The 23,678-nt window shown below is 40.1% G+C and overlaps 1 protein-coding gene across 1 annotated transcript in view; it reads right to left on the bottom strand.

Annotated features, from left to right (window-relative positions):
• Positions 1–22,366, bottom strand: part of LOC139727160 (CD109 antigen-like) — an 83,540-nt gene extending 61,174 nt beyond the window's left edge. The window contains exons 1-3 of the mRNA XM_071638136.1: positions 22,223–22,366; positions 19,925–20,064; positions 3,133–3,316 (exon numbers count right to left, since the gene is read on the bottom strand). Of these exons, the coding sequence (XP_071494237.1) occupies positions 3,133–3,316; positions 19,925–20,004 (264 nt within the window). The 5' untranslated portion in view covers positions 20,005–20,064; positions 22,223–22,366. The remainder of the gene's footprint in view (positions 1–3,132; positions 3,317–19,924; positions 20,065–22,222) is intronic.
• Between the last annotated feature and the right edge of the window lie 1,312 nt (positions 22,367–23,678).

Here is a 23,678-nt window from a genome sequence, read left to right as displayed (position 1 = left end):
TCAAGATCATTTTTAGCACAAACAACTGATGGGAAATGAAGTGGAAACTAAAAGTGTTCTGTGAATTCCTTTGTCTGTTTTATTCTCCAATGAATTGCTCATGCACAGCACTATCCATTTGCCTTGGATGAGCGATGCAGATCATCTCTCATGTACAATTTTGATCTTCTTGATTAAATTGCAATATTGTATGCTGCAAATTGTTTGCTTTCATGAGAAGTGCCTCCGGGCAAATTAATCACTCTATTACATTGTCCAGAACATTTTTTTTTTCATGAAAATAATGAGTATTAAACAGCTCAAAGCGGCCTTTTGTAATAATCATTTTAGTTAATTACAAAAGGAAAGAAACAGTGTTTCACAAATGTGAACAGTTTAAAGGGATCGTACAGTTTTGGTTGAGACCTTATTTCAGGTTTCTAACATTTTTTTTTTTTTTGGTGAGATAATGAGAAACCTCTTATGAAATATGAAAGAGCGTGTAATTCTATGAGGAATTCAATGTTTATTTGATGAAAATTGGTTTTGAAATGGCTGAGATATCCAAAAAAGAGCGATTCTAATAAAGTGTGGGACCCACATTTTATTATGATCGCTTTGTTTTACTTTGTTTTTTGATGTTTCAGTCATTCCAAACCCGATTTTCATCAAATAAACTTTGAATTCCTCTTAAAATGGTATGCTCTGTACTATATCATAAGTGTTTTCTTGGTATCTCGCAAAAAGTTAAAAGCCCAATTCTCATCTCCACCAATACTGTACCATCCCTTTAAAGCTCACAGCTAGAGTGTAGTGATTGTGTGAGATACCTTTTAAGAAAGAATGAATCAGAAAGAGAGAGAGAGATAAATGGAAGATGGAAAAGAAGTTGATTTGCTCTTGTGTTCCTTCGTTGATCAACTCAATTTATTATAATCTGATCTTCAAACAAGAAAAGTAACAGAAATGAATGAAAGACAGATGCTAACAAGGATACGGTATAGAGAAAAGCTATAAAGACAAGTATATTCATAATGTGAGACTATTAAATAACTTCTACAAATAAATAAGGAAATAACCAAGTCCACAATGAAATGTGGATCATAGAGTGATTTTGATAGAACTGCCTAAATCTCACTGTGGAAAAGATATATATATGTGAGTGTACATTATATGCACAAGGTGCATCTCATATCAAAAGTCTGTGTCCTGGTGACCTTGCATGATTCCACTTCAAAACAATGAGATATTCTAAAAACGGCTCTTGAGAGTTCACTGGTGAGAATCATGCTGCATTTATTTCCGTAGACAGTAGAAGTGAAGTAATCCAAGTCTATAAAGTTGTGATCAGGCACTAAGGCTCATCCGCAACCAACACATGACCAATAGACCACATTCCCATCAAATTTGATCACCATCAATACAACTAATATTTCATACACATGTACATAGGGCAAGCATTGCGATAGGAAATGATATTAACTGGCATCATCTGTTTAAAATACATTTGGTAATGACATACCAACAAGGATTAAATCTGGTTTACTATTTTGGCACAAACTGTTCCAGGAAGCTTTAATTTACCATGGCAGTGGCTCATAACAGATCAAAAGACCACCAGCTACCAGGTAATTGGTATAAATTGTATAAAATACTAACATGTACAACCTGGTGCTATTACGGCCATTTGAGTTTAGAATAATTACCACTTATAAAAACAAGTTATCAGGAGAACAAAAACAGGACATGATCTGTTTATACCATTATATTTTACATTGAAACCAAGCTGCCCATGCAACATCCTAACATCCTAATCTCTGACAGGAATACAAATTATGTTGTCTGTTTCACAGCAGAATTAAGTGGACAGTTCAAAGCAAGCAAGGTGTGACCTCATCAAATATTGAGTACTCGGCGCAGAGTGGACAAATGGATAGGCCTAATAATTGATTCTTGGAAAACTACAGCTTGTAGGTGCTACATCCTCAGCGTTGACCCCACCTGTTAATGGGATCATTGCAAAGATTTCACACCCTCGGTTTGAAGTAGGCTTTGGTGACAGCATCTAATTGATGAGAATGTAAGCTGTATGGAAATGTAGATATTGAGCTATGATATGAAACATTAACACAAAATTTGTGTCAAAGCTGGAATCATCGATTGGGGGGAATTAACAGATACGCCCATGAACATACAGCAGAATACCTGTACCTTCCAACTCTTAACAACAGAATAATCACAGTTATTGCACTGCAGAAGAAATCCACTCCAAACATTACTTTACCAATAAAGACAAAAAAAAAAAAATTCTGGAGTGATTTGACTGATAAGTATAAATGATAAGCTATACACTTTGTACATCATGTTACATAGTTAAAGCACTCAACACCATGAAGAAGAAGAAAAGGTCTTTAAAAGACAAGTCCACCTTCATATACAACATACATAAGGGTTGAGAGAATGCAGCAATATTAGTAGAACACATCAGTGAAAGTTTGACGAATATTGGACAATCCGTTCAAAAGTTACGAATCACTGCTGGAAGAGAAGACTACTACAGTGTACGATGTCACATGCGTACAACTATATAACGAAAATAAAAAGACAATTTCACAAAACTTTACTTTTTGAATAAAGTGCACATTTCTTCGACTTGCTACTGACATACATGTATTTTAAGGGTAATATTATTCCCCCTGCCTTCTAAAAGAGAGAAGTCGAGTGTTCTTTTGTTATGCAAGAAAAATGGAAATATGTTGAATTTTCTTTACTCTTTCTTTATATCGTTGTACTCATGTGACATCACAAGCTATAGTAGTCTTTTCATCCAGCCGTGGCTGAGCAGAAACTCCAAAAATTCATAACTTTTTAACGGATTGTCCGATTTTGCTCAAACTCTCACTGATGTGTTCTACTAATATTGCTGCATTCACTCAACCCACATGTCTATGAAGGTGAACTTGTCCTTTCAAGACATTGAAAAGACTTACTTTTCTTCTCTTGCACGTTTGTATTTTGTCAATGAAGGATGTGGCAGTTGTCATACATTAGGTGATACATCTATGATACCAAATATCTAATGAAGTTGCTGATTGGTGATAAATGCCAAGGAATTCTAAGATGACAATCGAAAGACCGCAATATGAGACCAACCTGTAGAGTAAGTCTTTCGGTCCCAACTCCTTGCGACAGCTCTCCCGAGGTCACTACTCTGTCGCCCTTGGTGATCGAAGCTTCCACAGACACCGGACTAGCGGCCTCCGTCTCGTAGATGGTCACGCTGAGAGAGTACGGCAATCCGGGCCGTATGGTATTCGGGGCCAGAATCACATATCGTCTGTACAGAAGAAAACATTAAAGGTATTGTTTACCATTGGGAGCAGTGATTACAAAATGTTTGATTATCACATTTGATGCATATCTGTATTGGAAAGTCAGTTGTATCACAAAACATCCTACCATATGAAAATTTTGCAATAAAGCCTAAAATTTAAGAGATATCACCATTTTTCTCAATAAACCATAGCTGTAGATGGTGTATTCTAGAACAATTTTATTATAACTACTGTTCACATTATGTATATTTTACATTGATTATACTGATGAACATTTTACATTGGTTGTTTCTGTCCCAATTCACATTTTAGAAATATTTTGAAGCACTAAAGCTGGGTTTTTGTATCATCCGAAAACGGTAAATAATGCATTTAATAAGGCTTTTTGTCACATTTTGATAATTGATATCGTTTTGCACGATTTTAGAGACTTGCTAATGCTCTTCTCACAGTATGTATGACTGGGTAGGGGTCCAAATATGAGCTCATTATAAAATGAATGAATATCCATAAAAGAAAACAACATTTATCTGTTAGTCATCAGGGCTCCATTTTATAAAAAGTTATATGATAACAACTCTCGTTAGTATGGCAATTGTCATGGCAACGACAAGAGCCCAGCTTGCCAATTGGCTGTTGCTATGGAAAGTTGAAACTCCAGGGCCCTGTTGCATAAAACCCTTACCGCTGGACTTACCGCTCCTTTCTAGCGGTAAGTCTTCAAATTAGCGGTAAATTTTATAATCCTTGATGCTGATTGGCTGTGACGCCTAATTTTGACGGTAGTTACCATTGAAATTCAATGGTAAGTTTTATGTGACGGGCCACAGCTGCTTTCCTAACATCTTTTATGAAATGGGGCCCAGATCTCTTCAAATTTCATTCTTCAGTGCTAAGCATAGATCACTTCTAACATTTTCATGGTTGCTCTGATGTAATGTAACCCCTTTGTATGAATTCCATTCACATTCATCCACTTCTCATGTGAAAATGCGTATCTAATTAATGCAAATTTTGATTACATATCAACTATGATAAAGTATAGCATACAGCTGTATCTAAAGATTTCACCCTCAAAGACCGAGGACTGGTCAAAAATTTATTCAAAATCATCACTACTGTTATCTGCATGGATAGCAAAGGATTGAAGAACGGAGAGAAAAAAATCATGAAACAACCCCACAAACCTTGAGATTTTTGCCTGTGTGGATATTAAAATCCCAATCAAATCTTGCCTGTACATTTCATGCGAACTTTGAAATACCATTCTAAATACAACGGTATTTTGTGGTGTGCTTGCATTCACAATAATTTATGAATCACTGTGTGAAATACTGTGCAGTATTTCACCGTAAATGTGAATGCACTTATAGATAGACTTTGACCAAGTAGGTAGACTTTGGCACATGGTGAATGATACTTGTATCTGCTGAAAAATTATGGTTTGTTGGAATATACCATAAATTCTGGTCTTAATGTGGCTTTTGCCTTCGCAAAAAGAGAATTTGTAATTCATAGTAAACAATGATTCAGTTCATGATGACATTAAACTATGATCTAGTACATGATCAAGATCAAATCCTTTTGAGGGCACACATTTAAGGGTTCATATACGGTCAACTGTATACGATACTTTATCATTCCCAGTAATGCCTTTAAGCGCTGACTAATTTTCGTGGAATTGAGAAGCTTGTATTGACAGCTTGACTTTGTGTCGCAGTGACAGGAAACTTTCCAGTGGAGACAGGCTTTTCTATCTGGTCATGTCTAGGCCAAGAGCTTTGCAATACAGTTATTATTCTTCCTTTGCCTCTAAAGCCAGGGATTAACAGATCTGGCACAGCTGAACTTCGAGGCCCTATTCCTACTCACAAATTAACCCATTCCTTGTAGGAACCTGGTATACCAGGCTCCCATGGCATCAACTCACACATGTATACAGGAACCTGGTATACTCACTAGGTTCCCAAAATGTAGACAAGAGTGTTTGCATAAATGTGGCATAAATTCATTTTTATTTGTGTTATGCTGACCAGAAAACTGACTTTGATCAACAGATTAGATTTTCTTCTATCAGTATCTCTTCTTTTTGCTGTGTCAAAACGGTTCGGTGTAATAATGTCAGAGGTAAAAATGTCAGCTCACTAGGTACAAATGTCAGAGGTAAAAATGTCAGAAGTAAAAAATGTTTTACCTCTGACATTTTTACCTCATTTTTACCTCGCTGACATTTTTACCTCTGACATTTTTACCTCTGACAATTTTACCTCTGACATTTTTACCTCAGACATTTTTACTTCTTACATTTTTACCTCTGACATTTTTACCTGGCACCGTCAAAACTGCATATTTTTGTCTAATTTACCATTTTTGCCAAATAAGTAGTGTACTTCTTTTGCTATAAAACATGTATTATAAAGACGTGCGTAACAACCAAGGCTGAGCTAACTTATAGATTTTGATTTTCGCTGACCCCATTTGGGTGCCCTTATAGTGTATAACAAAACTTTAAGAGTCTGTGCCATCTTCAGCACATGCCCTATTCATACCTCATATCCGATTGATATTTTGCATTGTTCGAAGGCACATGCAGTTGAATGAACACGGAAAGAGGATATATGTACCACTTGAATGCTTTCACACAGGCGGATTACCAATCTGTCCGTTCTCTGTTGACGGGCAAAAAGAATCTCGTTTGGGGGCATTTAGGGCTTTCGGATAATTGCAGGAGGAACAGGTTAACCCGTTCCTTCCGCAATTCTCTGATTGCCTTTAATGCCCCCAAACGAGATTCTTTTCGCCCGTCCACAGAGAGGCACACAGGTTGGTAATCCAGCTGTGTGAAGGCAGTCAAGCGGTTCATTGTGTCCCCCTTCCTACGGTCAACTACATGTGCCTGTGAACAATAGAAATATCGATCGGGTGCGAGGTATGAATAGAGCGTGCGCTGATGAGCTCTCAGAATCTTTTGTTCTACACAAAACCAGGTACCTGAATGAGGTGACTGGGGTCAGCGAACCCGCATTTCTAACTGATCTCAGCCTTGATCATTATGTACATGTTCATACGAGTTTACAGGAGAACAAGCAAAAAACTAAATCAGGAAAAGGTACATGATACTGTAAAACCCCCCTTTTTTAAACAGCAGGAGAACAAATCCTGATAGAATAAACTCTGATCTTGTTATCAAACCCACTTTTCTGAGCATTTTAACACAAAGAAACATGAATTTAGGCCACTGAAGCAGGCACCCTTGTCTTCATTTTGGGAACCTGGTAAACCAGGTTCCCGTATATCAGATGCTCCCACGGGAACCTGGTAAACCAGGTTCCCGTAAGGAACGGGTTAAGTGTCTGCAGGTTCTTACATTCACAACATCAATGGAGCCAGCTTTGGCCAAGACTATATAGTTAGTTTCTTTGTTCAATTTGTTTGAATATCAAGGAAGGGCCCATCCTGCTAGCTCCTTCTTAACAGTCCAACTGTCCTGTGCTATAGGAGTGTGAATGTCTGTATGTTTTCCCTTTTGAAACACTGAAGGCAATCTGCCAAGAGGGGAGAGGGTTTCCAACAGACTGCAACGTTAATTGATGATTCATGCACTTCATCTGATTCAGCATAATAACAACACACGCACAGGAAATCCATGCCGGAAGATGATGTCACCAGCTTCCGAGAGGAATTGAAGATGTTTTGACAAATGAATAAACTGGGGGAACACTGGACAAGGATTTAAGTCATTCTGATGGGAGAAAATGCCTACATTTCTGTTTTTCCATGCAATCTGCAAGACTGTCCATTATATTAGAGAATGTTACAAATATTGGAAGTTTAACAATGCATGAGCCGACCTACACGTAGTTTTGGCACAATTAACGAGATCACATAAACTTATATTCCCTAATGGTTAATTAAGATTTCACTTGCCCAGACAAACTATTCAGCTGCATTCTCATAATAAATTAGACCTGTTCATTTTCTTCTACTTCATGCTAATGGGGATCTCATCTGCACAGTTTTCTTGCTGATTACCAAACCTTAGATCAAACATTAGATCATCAAATGTATTTCATCTCATTTTAAATTCTTATAAGTACAAGTAGCTGTAAATACACATCCACACTCCACTAATCCAGGCTTCTTCTGTGGAAACTGCTGATACCTTTTTATATTCTATTGATTTTGGTAATCCTTTCTGTCATCTAGGTTTATTCATTCTCTGTCATTTGACGCTATCTGTGAAAGCTGCTGATTCAACAAAGGTGAAAAAAAAAAACAGAAGAGAAAATGTCTTCTTCATAAGGCGATCTCCCAGGACAGGCACTGCAAAGACCACACCCTCCACAGTACAGGCACTTGACGAGTTGTGCCAACAAATGTACCACAATCACTTTCACCTTGAATAAATGAACAGATTGCTCAACAATGGAGGCTTTGATGTCACCATTGACGTACTTAGAGACAGAGTGAGAACAATATCTACCACAAGCGGGGCACTAAAAACAAACAAACAAGCAAACAAATGGACAAAACAAAACTATGTGTGTGATTAACATTTTCCCCACTTTCCCAACAGAGCAAAGTGATGAGGTACCAAAACATTTTATGTAATGCCCAACAATGATTCTGTACAGTTTTTCCACTTGCCCATACAGCTGTAAGGGCATTTGTGCATCTAAAAGTGCCCTTCACATTTAAAGGCAAGTAACAAAAGATGTGTCCTGCCAAAGAATGAGAATAGGCTGCCTCAGAAAGACATTTCATAAGCGAATACCAAAGATGTTGGGGCACTGTGGCATAGGGCAATATTCATGAGACTCTGACTTTCAAATGGAGACTGTCCCAAGTTTGAATCCCATCAAAGCCTACGTCCGTTAACGAGATGTCTTTAGGCGCAAGTTTCTCCACTCTGTCTCCCTCTACAAATTAAATTTGACAAAGTGAAGAAACTCACACCTGAATCTTCACGGGACCCTCTGAATGATATCTTTCTTTCAAGATGTCTTTACCTACCATGTCCTTCTCGACCCAGTTAAAGTACAAATGGGTACACGGCAATGCTACTAGGGTAATAATAGTGGCATGGCAATCTGGTAGAGCAGTGTTACTGGAAAAGTTACTGTGGATAAAGAAGACCTTACAGTTGTCGGTAAGTAGGTTCAATATCACACCCAACATTTCTTCATGAATTGATGCTCCAAATGCAGTGCTTGTAATAACATTGAGAATACCCAATTACATTGTACTGGCTACTTGGCATATAATTGCATAAGAAATGCACACCTTCGGACTACAACAAAGGAAATTAGGTGGTGCACTTGGTTCCAACTATTATAGAAACAAATTGTGTTGTTTTTGTTGGAAAAAAGTAGGTGAAATACAATGCAAAGAATGACACCTTTGGCTGCATTTTCATGCGTATTGATAGTCGCTCCAATTTTTCTTTCTAATGTGTGTGCCAACTGTGTTATAAAAACATCCTTCAAGGACACATCATTAACTCCAGGGAGTTACAGTATGTCGTTCTTGTCTACAATGAGTTACTGGTAGCTGCATTTAATCTATATTTTGTCTTATAAAAAGAGAGAGTTAAAAATGGAAAGTTTGTGAGGGTAACAAGGACCTTGCATCTCGCCCACTATTGTGATGATCTAGGCAATGGCACATGTCAAACAAAAACACGATCCTGTATCACAAAGGAGCAACAAGTTTTTCCTGACAGACTTTTTGCAACAGTTCACTCCCCCTCCTTCCACGCATCCCCCCCCCCAAAAAAAAAAAACCCACAGTGATATGTACCAATTAACCAGTTTAGTTGCTTGCAAGGTTACAAAAATGCCCATTACCATCCTTGTCGCAGTTACTCGGTCTATTATAAGAAAGCAATGTCCAGCTTTTCAGGAGAGAAATGGACAGTTTGACCATTGATTTCACTGGAGAAGGATTGCTAAAGAGGTATCCTGAGTATTTCTTTGTTTTAAAATTGAAATAAAAGTGCATATTTTGTGTTGCCACGCAGTACGTTTTATGATGAAGCTGTTCTGCGCACTACTCTGAAAATCATTCAAAGGATAATTTTGTACACCTGCATTACACAGTATGCATCCGTGGTCTAATCAGCAATGCGGCGCACAGCTCAAAACTGGTCCCACTCCAAGCAGCACAGTAAAGAGAAAACACCCCAGTAGGACCTCTGCATATTTTCTGGGTTGTTTTTTTTTTTTCTCTATCTCTTTTGCAGTTGGCAAAGTTTGCAGTACTAACAGGCCAATTGACCCAGTTTCAGTTCTCGCTGCCTGGATCAATACCGCACTATGACATCACAGCTCTGACGTTTCGTGATACGGGCTAATGCATTAGAAGAAAAGGATCCAGGGAACAGAACCACTGTGAACACAACCACTGTGTGCAGAACAGAATCCTGACTGCACACAATGGCTGGCTCAAAAAACAAATAAAAATCATTTCTTCTCCTTTGACAGAATAACAACACATACAAAGTAGCACAAAATATACCAGGAGAAAGATTAGCATCCTACATCAAGATACATAATAAGATCATAACTTTGTTAAATATATGACATATATATATATAAACTGAACTAAACAGGAAAACCTGAATTTAAACAATCTTACAAGCACAAATTTGTAGTTTGAAAGAAAGTACAACTGTGCCTGCCATCTTACAATGAGATATTTTTTTTCTTCTTCCTTTTCTTTTTCCTTTTCCATTTGCAGAATATCCTTCAGGGTCTGGAGATTAATCACACTGCAAAGTGGTAGGCGCATTGTTATGTTGCATGAATAGAAACAGTTAGATGCACTACTGTGTCACAAATGTACACACTAGTAGTTATGTACATTTTGTAGTGTATGCATGGTTGTTTTAATGTGTATGTACACAGGTGGACCAGATTAATGGAGAACATTCTATGTGGTATAGATATAGTACATACAGGCTGACCAGATAAGTGGAGAATTTTCTAGGTGGTATACAATGTAGCTATACAGTATATGCATGTAACAGGAAATACATTATAGCTCACTCAATCTAGAATGATTTCACCCATTCCAGAAAGTTCTGGGAAGTGCTTACATGTTTGGCTGAGGGAGGCACTGTCCCTGTAGCCCAATGTGATTGGTAGTTAATTTTGGCAATGATGTTATGCAGTGAGTCATCCAGGATTCCTGGAACTTAGACTGGCTAGTAGGTTGGAGAGAGTTATAGAATGTGCTAGAAGGGGTGAATAGATAGTATATAAGCTAGAGAAATTCTGCAGTAGGCAGAGTACCCAACACCTCTGCTCTGAGAGTTACGTCACTTCTGGCTCTGAAGCGACTTGTTATAGTCAGTCCTGTGTTACCTGCTGACCTGTTATGTTTGTGGAGATAAGGCCTGGGAGACATTTTGCCTGCAGAGAATTAATGTGCCCTCATTGGAGATAGACACCATTTTTATGTCAATGGACATTGCTACGGCAAAGCTGTGACGGGCTGGATTCCTAGGTGGACAATATTAAGTGAATCATCATTCAACGCATCAACTGGATGTGGTCGTCACAACATTTGGACTCTGCACGTTTCGCCGTGGACGTATATCGTGGATTTTACCCCGGATCTATACCGTGGACTATCGTAACCTGTGCCTCTGGAGTTACGTCAGAGGAATCATTCATCGGTGCATCGCGGATCATTCGTTTGTGCATCGAGCATCGTATTTGGACATTTCCAGGGATATTGCGTGTAATGCGTACGTAAGTGATTCCATTACTGACTTATATTTGTTTCTATTGATCATTATTGTACTGATGTGAAACCGATTACCAGTCTGTACCTACAATATCACTGTTAATAAACCGCCTGAACATCAGTTGATTGTTTCTTTTGTGCGATCATTCTCGGAGTGATTTTGGTCGTAACAAAATTGGGGGCTTGTGTCCGAGAAGTGAATTTAAGCCAAAACTTAGAATTTGGAACGTTCCGGAATCCAGAATATTGGAACAGACAAAATACCAGTTGAGTTGATTGTTCAATTGTATATTGTGTGTAATACAGTGTGACAATGTCAATCAGTACAATGGATGTTCAGGCATTTGTTCAGAGGACAGATTTGTCCCTCAAAGATTTGCAAAGGTTACGCAAATGTGATTTGACTGCTATTGCACAGCATTTAAATGTTAATGTTCCACAAGGTGCAAGAAAGGCAGAGATTCTTGACTTAGTAGCTGGTCACATGGAGCTCAAAGAAGAAATCAACATTCCAGATCAAGCTCAAATTTCAGATCAAACACGGCTTGAGCTTGCTAGATTGGAAATGAAGGAGAGAGAAAGGGCAAGGGAATTAGAACTGGAGAAAGAGAAGATGAGATTAGAAATGGAAAGGGAGAGGGATAGAGAACGAAGAGAAGTGGAGAAAGAAATTGAAATGAAGAAACTTGAAGTGGAGCAACAACTGAAATTGCGTGAGATGGAATTGACTCATGCACAGACTGTTGGAAATCATGAAAGGGCTCCCTCTGAATTTGATTTGGCCAAGAACATTCGATTGGTGCCAAAGTTTGAGGAAAACAGAGTTGATGCATATTTTGTGTCATTTGAGAAGGTGGCTAACAGCTTGAACTGGCCACAGGAATTTTGGCCCTTGCTCCTTCAAAGTGTGTTTGTCGGCAAAGCAGCTGATGTGTACTCATCTCTCTCTGAAGAGCAATCACGTGACTATGCTACAGTCAAGAAGGCAGTGTTGAATGCTTATGAGTTGGTGCCAGAGGCGTACAGACATAAGTTCAGAAATTCGTACCGTAAACCAGGCCAGACACATGTTGAGTTTGCTCGTGAAAAAGAAATGATGTTTGATAGGTGGTACAGGTCCCTGAAAGTGGATCAGGACTTTGATAACCTACGTGAGGTTGTTCTCTTGGAAGAATTCAAAAAGAGTGTTGCTTTCAGTGTGAGGTCACATTTGGATGATCACAAAGTGACAAGTTTGCATAAAGCAGCCTTGATGGCTGATGAGTATGAGCTGACCCACAGAAATGACAACAGACCACCTTTCAGGAATTTCTCTGGAAATAAGAGAGACAAAAATCAGTCGAGCAATCCAAAGAATGCTGGTTCTGAAAAAGGCACGAGTTCTGAAACTTCATCGGCACCAAAGCCTCAATCTGACAAAGGGTCCAGTACAAGTGCAAATGTCATTAAATGTTTTCACTGTAACAAGACAGGGCATGTAAAGTCACAGTGTTGGAAGTTGCAAAACAAAACAAAGAAGGACTTGGGATTTGTCATGTCAAAAAGTGTCCTACCCGAAAACAGTGTCCCGTTCAGTGAAACACAGGCCATTGAAAGTCAATCTCCCAAATTCAAAGATAGGATGAAGCAGGTGGATGAGAGCTATCATAGCTTTTTGTTTGATGGTGAGGTGACCCCATGTACTTCTGGTGAGGCAGGTAAGCCAGTGGTCATCCTGCGGGATACGGGGGCCTCTCAGTCGTTGATGGTGGATGGTGGTATGACTTTTCCACCAGATAGTGCAGTGAATGCAAAAGTCTTGATTCAGACTGTTGATGGCAGTTATATGTCAGTGCCACTGTATAGAGTGGATTTGAAGTGTGACCTAGTTTCTGGTCCTGTTACTGTTGGAGTTGTTCCTGAGTTGCCCATGGCAGGCATTGACTTCTTGTTGGGGAATGACTTGGCTGGGGACAAGGTGGTTGCGTCTCCAGTTGTTTCAGATAAGCCAGTGGTGGTTGCTGAAACTGAGCAGTTGCAGGAGGAGTTTCCTGGGATTTTCCCAGATTGTGTTGTGACTAGGTCTCAGGCTCGTAGAGCTGTTCAAGATGATGCGGATTCTGTTGATGTGGAGGAGAATTCCGGTGTTTGGTTGGCAGAAACCTTTTTCAAGGATTTAAATGATGGGGTTGCTGTATTAGGCTCCGAGGCTAACAGTGATGGGCTGTTTAGCAAGTCTTCCTTGGTTGAAGCACAGCAGGCAGACTCTGAGTTGAAAGGCTTGTCTCAGACGGCGTGTTCTGAGGCTGAGGCTGAAAAGGTCCCTGAGTGCTATTATGTCAAAGATGGCATTTTGATGAGGAAGTGGAGACCTCCCCATAGGCCAGCTGATGAGGATTGGACGGTGGTCCGTCAAGTTGTTGTCCCTCCTAGTTACCGCGGTGAGATCTTGAGGATTGCTCACGAGTTACCTGTTGGCGGCCATTTAGGCGTCAGAAAGACAAAGGATCGGATCATGAGGTATTTCTATTGGCCAGGGTTGAATGTGGATGTGGCTGAGTTTTGCAAGACTTGTCACACATGTCAGGTGGCTGGTAAACCACAGCATTCAGTGAAGCCGGCGCCATTGATTCCGATACCTGCGTTTGAAGAACCATTCAGTCGGGTTCTAGTCGACTGTGTTGGACCTTTGCCTAGGACTAGGTCAGGTCATAAGTACCTCTTGACAATCATGGATATGTCCACACGGTTTCCAGAGGCTATCCCATTGCGAAATATCACTGCTAAGACTGTGGTAGATGCTCTAGTGCAGTTTTTCACTAGGTATGGGTTGCCCAAGGAAGTTCAGTCTGACCAAGGGTCAAATTTCATGTCAGGCATATTTCAAGAGGTGATGTATCGTTTGGGTGTGAAGCAGCTGAAGTCGTCAGCTTATCATCCCCAGTCCCAAGGTGCGTTGGAGCACTACCACCAGACCCTAAAGACAATGATTAGGGCATTTTGTGAGGAGTATCCCGAGGATTGGGATAAGGGCATCCCTTTCCTGCTGTTTGCAACGAGGGACTCCCCAAATGAGTCGACGGGTTTCAGCCCATTTGAGTTGGTGTACGGTCATGAAGTCAGGGGCCCACTGAAGCTCATCAAAGAGAAATTCATGACGGAGGATGATGAGGTCCACCTACTTGACTACGTGTCAAAGTTTCGTGAAAGGCTTTCAAAGGCTTGTGAGGTAGCTAGGGAACACTTGAAAGTGTCGCAAGACTCTATGAAGAGAAAGGCAGACAAAAATGCCAAAGCCCGAACTTTCAACCCAGGTGACAAAGTTCTTGTACTGCTGCCCATACAAGGTGAACCACTGAAAGCCAAGTTCAGTGGCCCATACTATGTCAAAAAGAAACTCAATGATGTGAACTATGTGATCAGCACGCCAGACAGACGAAAAGATCAGAGGGTGTGTCACATAAACATGCTGAAAGAGTACTATGAGAGAAAGGCTAGTCAGCCGGTAGGCGTAGCTCAGGTGGTAGAAGAGGAAGTAGAGGAAGAGGGGGAAGCTCAAGATGAGCATGGAAGTGAGCCCTCTAGTGCCAGGTTGTCTAACTCAGAGATGTTAGGGAAAGTAGATGAGGCACTGAACTACCTACCTGAAAATCAGAGGAAAGATGTGACTAGTCTGTTACACGAGTACGAAGAATTGTGTAAGGACAAGCCAGGCTGCACCCCTCTGGCTGTACATGATGTCGATGTAGGAGATGCTGACCCTATCAAGCAAAACCCTTACAGACTAAACCCAAGCAAACTGCAAAAAGTAAGGGAAGAGGTTCAATACATGCTAGATAATGACATAATAGAACCTAGTAAAAGCAGTTGGAGCTCCCCAATCGTCATGGTGCCCAAACCGGATGGGTCTCAAAGATTCTGTATTGATTACCGCAAGGTAAACGCCGTGACGAAAACAGATTCTTTCCCCATTCCCAGACTAGAAGACTGCATTGACAGGGTCGGAAATTCTGCATATGTCAGTAAAATAGACCTTCTAAAGGGATACTGGCAGGTGCCCTTGACCGACAAAGCCAGAGAGATTTCTGCCTTTGCTACACCAGATGGCTTGTTCCAATGCAAAGTAATGCCATTCGGCATGAAAAATGCTCCAGCCACCTTCCAACGGCTGACAAACCAAATCATTGCCGGACTTGACCACTGTGTAGTATACATTGATGACATCCTTGTGTATAGTGACACGTGGGAGGAGCACATTACACACTTGCGGCAACTTTTTGATCGACTCAGGGAGGCCGGATTGGTGATTAATCTGGCAAAGAGTGAATTTGCAAAGGCCAAAGTGGTGTATCTCGGGCATGTAGTCGGTCAGGGACAAGTATTGCCAAGAGAAGCCAAGGTAGAGGCTATATATACTAGGCTTTCCCATTCCCCAATCCAAGAAGGAGTTGCTCAGATTTCTGGGCATGGCTGGTTTCTACAGGAAATTTGTACCAAATTTCAGCACTGTAGTCACCCCCCAAACAAACCTGCTGAAGGGCAAGGCAAAGTACACCTGGACTGATGAGTGTCAAAGAGCCTTCGAGAAACTAAAGGCAGTCCTTGCTAATGAGCCTGTTTTGGCAGCTCCTGACTTCGCAAAGCCATTCAAGGTGGCAATAGATGCTAGCGATGTAGGAGTGGGAGCGGTTTTGCTCCAAGAAGATGAAGAAGGCACTGAACGACCAGTTAGCTACTTCTCCAAAAAATTGAACACATACCAGAAGAAGTACTCCACAATTGAGAAGGAGGCTCTCAGTCTCATCCTTGCCCTCCAGCAATACGAAGTGTACTTGACAAATAGCAAAGGGGAGATCACGGTCTATACTGACCACAACCCCTTGGTCTTTTTAGACCGGTTCAAAATGAAGAACAACAGGTTGTTCAGATGGAGCATGATGACGCAGCCATATGCACTCAAAATCAAACATGTGGCAGGCAAGAACAATGTAATTGCCGACGCTCTGTCAAGAGTGTAACATGAAGAGAGTATCAAAGGTGAAAAGTTTTCACCGTATATCATTTCCAGTGTATGTGTTTAGCATATTCATTAATGTGTGCAAAACAGTTTGATATGATTGTATAAGCTCCGAGAATCCAAGCAATATCATTGTAAATGGTATCCATGAAAAGAGAACATGGAATTAATACAGCTATCCAAAAGGCATGTGATAGTATGTGATTATTGTAGCTTGACTTGGATTTTACCTCACATTCATTGTAAATAATAATGAGAAATTGTGAAGGTGAAAGAAACCCTTGCTACGGCAAACTTTCTTTTTCCCATGGGGGATGGTGTCACAAATGTACACACTAGTAGTTATGTACATTTATGTATGATGTAGTGTATGCATGGTTGTTTTAATGTGTATGTACACAGGTGGACCAGATTAATGGAGAACATTCTATGTGGTATAGATATAGTACATACAGGCTGACCAGATAAGTGGAGAATTTTCTAGGTGGTATACAATGTAGCTATACAGTATATGCATGTAACAGGAAATACATTATAGCTCACTCAATCTAGAATGATTTCACCCATTCCAGAAAGTTCTGGGAAGTGCTTACATGTTTGGCTGAGGGAGGCACTGTCCCTGTAGCCCAATGTGATTGGTAGTTAATTTTGGCAATGATGTTATGCAGTGAGTCATCCAGGATTCCTGGAACTTAGACTGGCTAGTAGGTTGGAGAGAGTTATAGAATGTGCTAGAAGGGGTGAATAGATAGTATATAAGCTAGAGAAATTCTGCAGTAGGCAGAGTACCCAACACCTCTGCTCTGAGAGTTACGTCACTTCTGGCTCTGAAGCGACTTGTTATAGTCAGTCCTGTGTTACCTGCTGACCTGTTATGTTTGTGGAGATAAGGCCTGGGAGACATTTTGCCTGCAGAGAATTAATGTGCCCTCATTGGAGATAGACACCATTTTTATGTCAATGGACATTGCTACGGCAAAGCTGTGACGGGCTGGATTCCTAGGTGGACAATATTAAGTGAATCATCATTCAACGCATCAACTGGATGTGGTCGTCACAACATTTGGACTCTGCACGTTTCGCCGTGGACGTATATCGTGGATTTTACCCCGGATCTATACCGTGGACTATCGTAACCTGTGCCTCTGGAGTTACGTCAGAGGAATCATTCATCGGTGCATCGCGGATCATTCGTTTGTGCATCGAGCATCGTATTTGGACATTTCCAGGGATATTGCGTGTAATGCGTACGTAAGTGATTCCATTACTGACTTATATTTGTTTCTATTGATCATTATTGTACTGATGTGAAACCGATTACCAGTCTGTACCTACAATATCACTGTTAATAAACCGCCTGAACATCAGTTGATTGTTTCTTTTGTGCGATCATTCTCGGAGTGATTTTGGTCGTAACAACTGTAAAAGTGGAAATTTTCACGGTGTTGAAATTTTCGCGCATTTCGCGCAACCAGAAACTAGCGCGAAAATAAAAGCACGCAAATATTTTTGCTTGCCACATGTTCTTGTGCGTGATGTCTGGATTCCGCGGAATTAAAAACATGCGAAACTCTTCTGACCCAGCCAAACGTGAAAAATTAGTCGAGCGAAAATATCCACTTTTACAGTATGCCTTAATAGTATTCTTTGTTTTTTGTTGTGATAAATAATACACACTGCCTCTTTGTCAAACAAAGGAGGTTGTACTGTAAAACACGATATTTTTGCAGCATGAAATTTTCACAAGTTGCCTCTAACATTCAATGTGTATAGTGTAGACAAGAACTTTCATGTGCATTTTAATTTTGCGAATCTTGGCTCTCGCGAAATTCGCAAAATTAAAATGCACGCGAACATTCCTCATTTTACAGTAACCTCCTTGGTCACACCTTAAAATTTTGTGCAGTTACACACTGTATCAACCCTGAAAACAGAAACAGAACAGCGGGCATTTCCTACTGTGAAAAAAAAAAAAAAAAAAAAAAAGATAATCATATATGCTTCATCTTTTACATTGAAACAGGAAGGAGAATGCATGGTACATTGTACATGTACATTGTGCTAACTGCATGTGAAAGTGTAAGATTTCAGGATAATGCAAGTCAAATGGGGCTTGCAGGATTACGTACAGGGACGTTGTGCATGGACGGCAGTCCTTTGATTTTAGGGGATGAAATCCAGAACCTTGGGACAAAAATAATCATCAATTTCAGAACAAGACAATGGCTTTAAGTCTCTCTGGAATATAATGCTCCTGTTGCTATTGAAATAGGATTAAAGTATGTCAGGAAAAAAAAACAAACAACAATAATAATAATTTTCAGATTCACCTGATGCTAAAAATATTTCAGAAGGCAACTCTACACACATAAAACAAAAGAAAAATAATGTTTTAAAGTGTAACCCACGTACGAGTGAGACTATTGAATTTTAATGTGCATTACATCAAGGCTGATTAGATTCTACGGAGGATAACTCTGCATACAATAACTAATCTTTATTCCTTGTATAGCAACTGAAGGAATAATTAAACGAAATTTGCAAGGAGGGAATGAAAACATGATATACTTCTTTAATTCAAGAGAAGTCTGTGCATGTATTGTTATTTTTCATTTTATGGGAGAGAATTGTGAAAGAATTAGTTTTTATTCACTTGTCACAGGAGGGGGTAAAGAAGGGTATACATGTAGATGTTACAAGGACAATGGGTGTGTTCCTTGGGTCTCTCTTTTTATCATTGTTTGCTGAATGTGAGTTAAGAGCCCATTTCCATGATAGTTTCAATGTGCTATAAACTCCAGACCTAAACTTTTTGATGTATAAACTGAAAAACTGAAATGAATTCAACAGTAATATTTTTTATCAGTGTGCTTTGCACTTTACATTCCAAGTTAAAAGCATTCAGTGGTGGTTTGGTCTAGACAGTGCAGTTTATGGCAAGACTACTGCAAAAGTGGATTTTTTCGCGCGACTTATTCTTCACGCTTGGCCAGACGAAAAGAGTTTCATGTGTTTTTAATTCCGCGGAATCAAGACACCAACCACTGGAACATACGGCATGCACAAATGCATTGTGTGCTTTTATTTTCATGGTTGTTTCTGGTTGCGTGTAATGCGTGAAAATTTCAACAGCGCAAAAATTTCTAACTTTTACAGTAAAGTACAACACTTGAGAAGGCAAAAACCAAAAGATGTAGCACAGGGAGGAAAGAAAGATTCAACTCAGCTGCATTACAATATCAGTCAAGATGGGGCGTCTGGGGGGTGTTTCATCAAGTTAGTCAGTGCTGACAAGTTAGTCAGTGCTGACAAGTTGTCAGTGCTGACAAGTTGTCAGTGCTAACAATTTCAGTAAAATCCTTGGTTTTGATTGGCTGAGATGCTATGGTCACTGACTGTTACTATGGTAATTGTCAGAGACTGACAACTTGTCAGCACTGACTATATTGATGAAACACCCCCCTGATTGATAATTCAAATGCACATAAATACCAAATGATTCAAACCAAATAAAAAAACAAACAAAAATAAAACAAACAGCAGACCTACACAATGTTCTCAAAAGAAACACAAAGGAGTCTAGCCAAGGAGAAATAAACTTTCATTCCCAAGAAAAGGAATAGCATTTGATTATCTATGAAATCATGCAAATCTGGCTATAGTACATAATTCATTTCATTCATTTCGGTCTTTTATTGTCCATATCATGGATATTTGTTTTGCTCACATGCTTTTGACAAAACAAAAATATACAATACACAATTACATAATCCTACACATTTTGCATGAATGCACTTTGACCAGAAATAGCCATCTATAGGCTGGCAGAGCTTAAACTTTCTTCTAAGATAGATGAGGAACTCACCCTTGATATACCTCCTCAGTCTGTGATTGACCGCAAGCCAGCAGGCTCAGAAGGACGTAAGATGCCAGAAGCAGCAGCATGATGGAGATGGGTGCTCTATCACTATCGCACCTCTAACTCCTCCCTAATGTAACGGCAGTCTGTTGTTAGAAAGCAGAGTAAAAAAGGTGCACAGTCTTCACCTTGTTTTAGGTATATGGGGGCATTGCATAGGGAATGGATGGCTTCACAACTTGATGCTAGCAAAGCAATCCTCAGAATAATCTGTAGATCGCATGCAACCATCATGCAAATTTGGTTTGTATGGGTCAGCTATGACGTACGTTCAGAATCATCATGTATTCAACAAACTTCATATTGCAGATGACCCATACATGCATCTAAGCTTTGAAAGTCAGTGATCACGAAGGTACATGTACCGTACTAGCAATTACACTTGCCTCCACATTTATACGGTGCAATCCTTGCAAAAGCCACACTGGAAATTCAAAGGAAAATACATGACAGATATCTGACGTTTAAATCAGATTAAATCATACAATATACTTTGTTCATGCCTTCTCTAGATAGATGTAATTAATGACAAAGAATTACCGGTATACTGGATGGCTTTAAAATGAATGGGATACCAGGGAATATTGCACTTGTTAGGGCCAATAGTCCCTGTTATCCCATTCATTGCCATCCAATGTAAATTTCATGTAATACAATTATTGAAGACCCTATAACTGATTGCAGCAAAAATCAAAGAATTATGAAACAGAAAGAGAACATAGCACTCATATCTTCCTCTGTCTCCCCCCCCCACCCCCCCCCCCCCCCCCCCCCCCAATATGGTAGCCAAGGAGGCCTAGCTAGAGTTTTGGCTACCCTAGTTTTACACAACAAGACCAATCTGTATGTGATCTGTGTGTGTGGTCCAGTGTGGAACTACAAAGGTCATTGTCAGTAGCCAGATGCTACGACCTAAAAGATAGATCTAGAACCTCTATTTTCAAATAAATTAAAAACATATAAAAAACAAGAGAAGCACTCTGAGAGCGCAGACCTCCACCAAGCATGCAGCTCATTTCCACCACTGATCTTGTTCTTCCATAGAGATCAGTGATTTCCACCCATACGTATGCGTGCTGAAAGTCGCCCGATTTCCCAACAAAGAAGCCTTTTGTTACGTCATTACTCATAAACTTCCAGCTGCGCGGCGCGCCTCGCCTTAGCAGAAACTACATGTAGAAGTTCTAGAGCATGCACTTCAGTGCGCACATGCAAACCTCAAATACGCGCAGCCTGAACTCCCAAGTTCATTGACCCTACCTGCCAAAATATCAAAATCTGTCATAAATTTCCTAAAAATTCCCGGATCACTACCAAAATTTAATCATCTGTTACCTGTGTCATTCTCAACCTTTCCTGTAAGTTTCATCTAGTTGTACTTTTTGAGTTATTTTGCACACGGACAAAACAAGCAAACCAACGGTAATTAAAACATAACCTCCTCCCTTGGCGGAGGTAATGACCATCACATATAATCAGACACTGAGGGAAGTGATGAACACAGACGGGATTAGACTAGAGTAGAAGATTCATAAACGAAATTACACTGACGAAATGCATTGAGCCATTGGCATTGCCCATTGCATTTTGTGATCTGCAGACATCCAGATTCAACATAGGTTTAGACAACTGACCCTTATTTGAGCCTTTAATATCTAGATCTAATGCGTAATGGCATCTAAAGGTATTTAATAGACAGCGTGCAGAGCATATTCATATATGTGTACACGATTCACGACAGGTCATCAGATCAGCGCCAGCGTGAAAACAGTCAACGTAGCGAGTGTCTGCCTTCCAGCATGGACCTAGCAAGGTCCATGCTTCCAGTTTGCCCGATCCGGAGCCGTGGGCTGGCGCTGGCACGCTGCTGACATCGCGCAAATGATGAGGAATATACCAGTAATTTTTAAACTCATTTTCTTACTATAGTCTATACTGGTAATTTGACGCCATACCTCCAAAAGCATTTCCAGAAAGTAACCAAAGCTAGATAGACACATATGACAGTCTAGATCTCTGGATTCTAACTTGTTAAAGGTCTCTATAACCATCCCTTTAATTCAGCCCATTCCTGTCGATGAGCTTGCTGCGAAGTGACTGCAGTAACGTTAGGGGCCTACAATTTGTGACTCACAAAACTAAAGCTATCATTTTCATTACAAAATCACTCTCACTTGTCTAACTCAGCGATTTCTTTCATTTGGTAAGTGAAAATTTTACCGTAATATGCTATCGTCAACTCACCTTCTTTGGTCAGTAACAGGGATCGGGACCGCAATGTTTTTCTGACGTCGGCGGCCGAACAAGTGAACGACACCTGCTATTAATATGCGCGATGTTTTGAGCAATTGTGTAGTACGATTGTCGGGGCCGGGGCCAGCGGAGCGGGCCGGGGGCGACGAAAGGATCAAGAAGACGCTAGCTACGTACTACGATAGCGAGCAAAAAGCCGTCGGATGCGATGCCCCAGCATGTGACGAAACCTTCAGATCCCGTTGTTATTGTTGTTCGTGCAGGGCTGAACTTGATCATGACTTTCCGCAGATGGCGCTATCCCGGTTTGGGTTTACCCCAAAGAGATTTGGTCTTCCCAGAGCGGGTTGATACAGTTAGAGCCTTGTAATGGAAGGCTCTGGGTTAAATACCATATTATTAACCAAATGAAGCAAATGTGGCAAAAATCGTCAATACATACAGTACTAGTATTCAGTGGCGGATCCCGAGGGGGGCACACCGGGCGTGCCCCTCTTAATTTTTGGAAAAAAAAAGAAGAAAAAAAGAAGAAAAATGAGGCGTGCGCCCCTTTACTTTGCAAAGGCGCCTCCCCTTTACGGAATTCCTGGATCCGCCCCTGTGTATCATCATAAATGACTACTAGTAATAATATTGCCATAGATCCTAAACAACAGCATTGAACAAAAAAAAAAAAAAACAAAAAAAAAAACCAACAACAACAACCAAATAAAGGAGGTGTACAAGGCGAGCCGGATGCTCTCCTAAGTGGTGACGTATTGTACTAAGCTGAATAGGATTCTGGAAGGGTTTATCTTTGACGTAAAACGAAAAGTTACGTAATTGAGGTTGCAATTTAGCCGGAAAGGTTTTGTCTGAAGGAAAAAGACATCTGAATGAGGTGCTGTTAGAAAGTGATGATTTCTTCTTCTATCGTTCCGTCTTAGTTATTGATTTTTTTTTTCACAAAGCTTTTCGCTTGTTTGTTTGTCTGTTTTCTTAATTTCATGAGGCAGTGATGGAGGAGTGGAACGATTAGAAGTAGGCCCTATATGAAGAGTTTGGTCGCAAAAACCAATAAGTCCATTTTTGAAGATTTTGAAGTACGGTCTCTGTCATAAAGTACGGTCTCTGTCATAAAGTACAAAATAATACCTTTTAAATGGTCACTATACATAATAGGTACATCTTTTAAGTTATGGCCAAAAGAAGCAAAAAAAAATTCTTATTATTTTCTTTATTTTTCTTGACCTTTAATCGCAAATATCTCCACTTGGCAAATATGGACTTATCGGTTTTTGCGAACAAACACTTCATATATAGAACGGGTAGGCCCTATATACGAACAGAAATGAAGACTCTTTTTGGTGATTTTTTTTTCATAGTCAAGCGGCAGTGTGTCCTACCTATATTTTGTTTTTCTAAGAGCACCAAAAGAAATTTGGCACACGTGCAGACTGATACATAG

The sequence above is a fragment of the Diadema antillarum genome, unplaced genomic scaffold (assembly GCF_040938485.1).
Source record: "Diadema antillarum isolate AM-2024a unplaced genomic scaffold, OU_Dant_1.0 seq00000121_RagTag, whole genome shotgun sequence".
NCBI classification, from domain to species: domain Eukaryota; kingdom Metazoa; phylum Echinodermata; class Echinoidea; order Diadematoida; family Diadematidae; genus Diadema; species Diadema antillarum.
Note: the sequence above shows the minus strand (reverse complement) of the source record. Positions and strands in the feature narration are given on the sequence as shown.